Source organism: Theropithecus gelada, chromosome 7b (genome assembly GCF_003255815.1).
Source record: "Theropithecus gelada isolate Dixy chromosome 7b, Tgel_1.0, whole genome shotgun sequence".
NCBI classification, from domain to species: domain Eukaryota; kingdom Metazoa; phylum Chordata; class Mammalia; order Primates; family Cercopithecidae; genus Theropithecus; species Theropithecus gelada.
This window is the reverse complement of record NC_037675.1, coordinates 24,245,943-24,251,452: the sequence shown is the minus strand read 5'-3', so window position 1 is coordinate 24,251,452 and position 5,510 is coordinate 24,245,943. Positions and strand designations below refer to the sequence as shown.

Sequence of the window (5,510 nt, the reverse complement as noted above, 5' to 3'; positions counted from 1 at the left end):
CCGAGTAGCTGGGACTACAGGCGCCCGCCACCACGCCCTTTTTTTTTTTTGTATTTTTAGTAGAGACGGGGTTTCACCATGTTAGCCAGGATGGTCTCGATCTCCTGACCTCGTGATCCGCCCGCCTCGGCCTCCCAAAGTGCTGGGATTACAGGCTTGAGCCACCGCGCCCGGCGATCCATTTTCTAAGAAAGATTGGTATGATGTGAAAGCACCTGCTATGTTCAATATAAGAAATACTGGAAAGACGCTCGTCACCAGGACCCAAGGAACCAAAATTGCATCTGATGGTCTCAAGGGTCGTGTGTTTGAAGTGAGTGTTGCTGATTTGCAGAATGATGAAGTTGCATTTAGAAAATTCAAGCTGATTACTGAAGATGTTCAAGGCAAAAACTGCCTGATTAACTTCCATGGCATGAATCTTACCCGTGACAAAATGTATTCCATGGTCAAAAAGTGGCAGACAATGATTGAAGCTCATGTTGACGTCAAGACTACCAATGGTTACTTGCTTCGTCTGTTCTGTGTTGGTTTTATAAAAAACGCAACAATCAGATACAGAAGACCTCTTATGCTTAGCACCAACAGGTCCGCCAAATCCAGAAGAAGATGATGGAAATCATGACCCGAGAGGTGCAAATGACTTGAAAGAAGTGGTCAATAAATTGATTCCAGACAGCATTGGAAAAGACATAGAAAAGGCTTGCCAATCTATTTATCCTCTCCATGATGTCTTCGTTAGAAAAGTAAAAATGCTGAAGAAGCCCAAGTTTGAATTGGGAAAGCTCATGGAGCTTCATGGTGAAGGCTGGAGTTCTGGAAAAGCCACTGGGGACGAGACAGGTGCTAAAGTTGAACGAGCTGATGGATATGAACCACCAGTCCAAGAATCTGTTTAAAGTTCAGACTTCAATTAGTGTCAAATAAAAAGTGCTATTTGTGGGAAAGGAAAAAAAAAAAAAGAAATGTTCACTTGGCTGGGCGTGGTGGCTCATGCCTGTAATCCCATCACTTTGGAAGGTCAAGGTAGGCAGATCACCTGAGAGCAGGAGTTTAAGACCAGCCTGGCCAACATGGTGAAACCCCATCTCTGCAAAAATACAATAATTAGCCAGGCATGATGGCAGGTGACCGTAATCCTAGCTACTTGAGAGGTTGAGGCAGGAGAATTGCTTGAACCTGGGAGGCGGAGGTTGTAGTGAGCCGAGATCGCGCCACTGCACTCTAGCCTGGGTGACAGAGCAAGACTGCGTCTCAAAAAAAAAAAAAAAGAAAAGTAAAAAAGAAATGTTCACTCGCAGTACTCCTAGTATATACTTGCTTTCTCAGGTATCAGGGGTATGTTCATGGAAATGTTTGAGACCCTCTGCCCTAGTGATCACACTACTCAGGAGCAGAAGTAAGGCCAGGGATGATCCTGGAATCCTGACACACATGAAATGAAAAGTCAGGGAAGACCCCACTTGAAATAGTAACTTGGATAGGCTCTTGGCTTAGAAAGGGCATCTACTGAAATGGTACCTAGGCTATGGGAAGGATTCAGGCAGAGAGCCCCTTAGGGACAATGCCTTTTTACAGTAGGGACCAGAGGAGAGTTTTCATAATATCCACTCTTGGCTTGACTATGTTTTCTTTTTTTCCCCTAGAAGCTGGTCCACAATGTGCATAACCACATCACCAATGACAAGAGATTCAATGGGTCTGAAAGGTATGGTCCCCTTGAGGAAAAAGAATGAGAAGGTACTTTGCTGAGGACAGGGAAGTAGAGGGGGATGCTCCAATACAGCAATGAGACTCAGGCTTTGATCTCACCATACCTTCTTAGGCCATGGAGGGATTTGCCACAAAGTTGATTAGTGCCGGGTACCTCTGTTTGTCTGGCTCTTACAAAGCCAACAACCTTATTCATTCTCTTCTCTTTGTGGCAGCATCAAGTCCTCTTGGAATATTTCAGTAGTGAAGTTTCTTCTGGAAAAGCTCAAGCAAGAGCTGGTGACCAGTCCCCACAATTACACTGATAAGGAGCTAAAAGGTGAGAAAAACTGGTTTAACTCCTATGCCATCCTTTCTCCCCCTCTCCTCCCACTCCTCTTTCTTGGTCAGAGGAGAAGAGGAATAATAGAGATGATTTAGGTGGTTTTGAAAATAGTGGATTTGAAACTTTTTTTGGCTATTCTCACCTAAAATATATTCATAGAATTATCTCAAATTGCCTGTTTCCCTCTCAGTCTGAAATGAAAATGAGAGAAGGAAAGGGCTAGAACACCATCATGTATTCTGTTTATGCAGGTCTTGAATCTAAGGTATTATAAGAAGGAGGAATCTAAGGTGTTATGAGGAGGTGTTATGTTCAGAAGCCAGGCCTGCCCCTTGGTCCCTAAATATTATTTCCCAGGCTTTCTCTTTCCTTGCTCTCTTTTGTTATTTGTAGCTAACACTGAAGTATTACAAAAGCTTCTGCTGAAAAAGTACTGGTAGGGCCAGGTACCATGGCTCATCCCTGTAATCCTAGCACTTTGGGGGACCAAGGCAGGAGGATTGCTTCAGCCCAGGAGTTCGAGACTAGCATGGGCAACATGGTGAAACCCCATCTTTACCAAAAACAAACAAACAAAAATAAAAATCAACTGGGCGGGGTGGCATGCATGACATAGTTCCAGCTACTTGGGAGGCTGAGGCAGGAGGATTGCTTGAGCCTGTGAGGTGGAGGTTGCAGTGAGCCAAGATTGTACCACTGAACTCCAGTGTGGGCAAACCTTGTTTCAAAAAAAAGAAAAAATACTTGTAATCTTATATCAAGAGTGGCAATAGGGGTAGATTGTTGTTGTTTTTTAATTTTTTTAAAAAATAGAGACTGAGTCTTACTATGTTGCCCAGGCTGGTCTCAAACTCCTGGGCTCAAGCAATCCTCCTGCCTCAGCAGGAGGCCTCCCAAAATGTTGGGATTACAGGTGTGAGCCACCACACCCAAGAAGAGGTAGGTTTTATTTGGTGGAGGGAGCTGGGAGACACAGGAGCAAGTGGAGTTGTCTTTTTCCAGTGGGAGATATTTGGGAGGAGTTAGTGTTGGAGATGGAGGTGGGCAAAGAAAGCTAAACCAATTAGCCGGCCACGGTGTGTGCACCTGTAGTCCCAGCTGCTCAGGAGGCTGAGGCTGGAGGATCACTTAAGCCCAGAAGTTTGAGGCTGCAGTGAGCTATGACCATGCCACTGCCCCCAAGCCTGGGTGACAAAGCGAGACCCTGCCTCGTAACAAAATCATAAATAAATAAAAAGAAACCTAAACCAAAGAGGAGTGAATAGACGCTAATGTCTATGCCAAGAAAGCCCAGCATCTAGGCCAAGTGCGGTTGCTCACGCCTATAATCCCAGCACTTTGGGAGGCCGAGGCAGGTAGATCACCTGAGGTCAGGAGTTCGAGACCACCCTGACCAACTTGGAGAAACCCCGTCTCTACTAAAAAGAGCCGGGTGTGGTGGCACATGCCTGTAATCCCAGCCACTCGGGAGACTGAGGCAGGAGAATCGCTTGAACCCAGGAGACAGAGGTTGTGGTGAGCCGAGATTGTGCCACTGCACTCCAGCCTGGGCAACAAGAGCAAAACTGTGTCTCAAAAAAAAAAAAAAAAAGCCCATCATCTAAGTAGTGATCCCCAACCTCCCATTCATTAGTGTTAGGGCAGAAAAACGGGCTGAGGACCACTACTCTAGAGGACCCTCCTTTTTGCTCCCTTCCTTCCCTCCCCCTCAGGAGCCTGTGTGGCCTACTTCCTTACTAAGAGGCGTGAGTATCGCAACTCCCTGAATCCCTTTAAAGGCCTGAAGGAAAAAGAGGAGAAGAAACTTCGAAGTCGCCGATATCGGGTAGGTTTCTAGGCCTTTCTTTCAAGAAACTAAACTCTAAACCCTTCCCTGAGTGGGAAGGGCCAGAGGACATGGCATCTGAGAATAGGGTTGAGAGCCAGGAATGTAGGAAGATAGAGAAGAACAGTGAGCCAGTGCTAAGATCTGACTTGGGAACTGGGTTCACTTAGGCACAGATTTTACACAGCCTTCCCCACCAAACCTCTTCCCCAAATCTAATCCATAGAATGTTTACCTTCCTAATCTATCTCCTGGGTTCCTGCCTTAGCTTTTTGCCAACCGATCCAGTATCATGAGGCATTTTGGACCTGAGGACCAACGTCTGTGGAAGGATGTGACAGAGGAGCTGATGTCAGATGAAGAGGACAGTCTTAATGAGCCAGGTGTGTGGGTGGCCCGCCCTCCCCGTTTCCGGGCCCAGCGCCTCACAGAGCTCTGCTACCACCTGGATGCTAACTCTAAGCATGGCACCAAAGCCAACCGTGTGTATGGGCCTCCCTCAGACAGACTGCCTTCTGCTGAAGCCCAGCTCCTTCCACCAGAACTTTACAATCCTAATTTCCAAGAAGAGGAAGATGAGGGAGGGGATGAGAATGCACCTGTCTCCCCATCTTTTGACCAACCCCACAAAACCTGCTGTCCTGACTTGAACTCATTCATTGAAATCAAGGTGGAAAAGGATGAATAAAATCTACAGCCAAGAATAACTCTGGCTTCCGCCATGCCCCATGTCTCAGAAATAGGTGGCCATGGGGCTTCACAAAATAATGAGATGCTCTGTGCAGTCTGAGAAAGCACATTTGCCTCTTTTTTTTTTTTTTAAACACAGTCTCTACTGGAAGTGGAAGCAGAACACTCTGGTGGGATAAAAACTTATCTAGAAGGGGAGAAACTCCCTCCTGTGTGAACAGTAAGCCAGAAAATGTTTATTCCTCAGCATAAACAGTGTCTCAGAGAAGCCTGGGATGAGAAAAGGAGGAGGATGGGTCCAAGAAACATGAGGCCTTCTTGACATATGCCCCGTCTCTGAGTTGTTTCTGCCCCTGCCCAGTTCCACCCAAAGCTCTGAGGAAGCAGCCCAGGTTGCACCTTTTGCTTCCCCATGACTACTGGTCTTGCTCTGCAGTGGAAACTGAACAGGAGCAGTCCAGGTTAATACCGCCACCTGGTGGGCAGTTTCAGTCATGAGCTTGAGTCTTCTGACCAGAGGAACACAAGTTCTCACTATTGGGGAACTGGGATCCTGATATAATAGCTATTGCTTATTGAATTACATGAGAAAAATTTTACTATTCCTATCTTGCAGATGAGGAAATTAGGCTTAAAGAGTTCCCATGTCTCACTGGCAGCCTCTCTCCCACTATGTGACCAAGCAAAATACACAGCTTTGCAGCTATTTCTTGGTCCTGTTAGCCAAGCTGTATTTTGAAGAAGGGGTGTGCATTTTGGATGGATTGAAAAGCAAAAATGCCTTTATATTTATTCATTCTTACAACAAATATTGATTGCTTTACTAGGTGTCAGGTACTGTGCTATGGATATATTGTTGATAAGGTTGGACGCTGTACAGAGATTTTTTTAGTCTAGTCAGGAAGCCAGGCAGTGGAGTAGGCAATGAAATGAACTGTGATAAGGGTGACCATGGTG

At 45.9% G+C, this 5,510-nt stretch overlaps 1 protein-coding gene and 1 pseudogene across 6 annotated transcripts in view; both read left to right on the top strand.

Annotated features, from left to right (window-relative positions):
- Positions 1-4,879, top strand: part of C7BH14orf93 (chromosome 7b C14orf93 homolog) — a 25,639-nt gene extending 20,760 nt beyond the window's left edge. For 4 of the 5 annotated variants that reach the window (XM_025391064.1, XM_025391068.1, XM_025391066.1 and 1 more), the window contains 4 exons: positions 1,647-1,708; positions 1,929-2,032; positions 3,751-3,863; positions 4,132-4,877. In XM_025391064.1, the coding sequence (XP_025246849.1) occupies positions 1,647-1,708; positions 1,929-2,032; positions 3,751-3,863; positions 4,132-4,551 (699 nt within the window). In that variant the 3' untranslated portion in view covers positions 4,552-4,877. Of the gene's footprint in view, positions 1-1,646; positions 1,709-1,928; positions 2,033-3,750; positions 3,864-4,131 lie in introns of all 5 variants that reach the window. The other variant, XM_025391067.1, reaches the window with a different exon arrangement.
- On the top strand, positions 182-942 carry LOC112628318 (annotated as a pseudogene). The gene has a single exon (XR_003120418.1). The product of XR_003120418.1 is annotated as a 40S ribosomal protein S3a pseudogene (transcript).
- Positions 4,880-5,510: the final 631 nt, after the last annotated feature.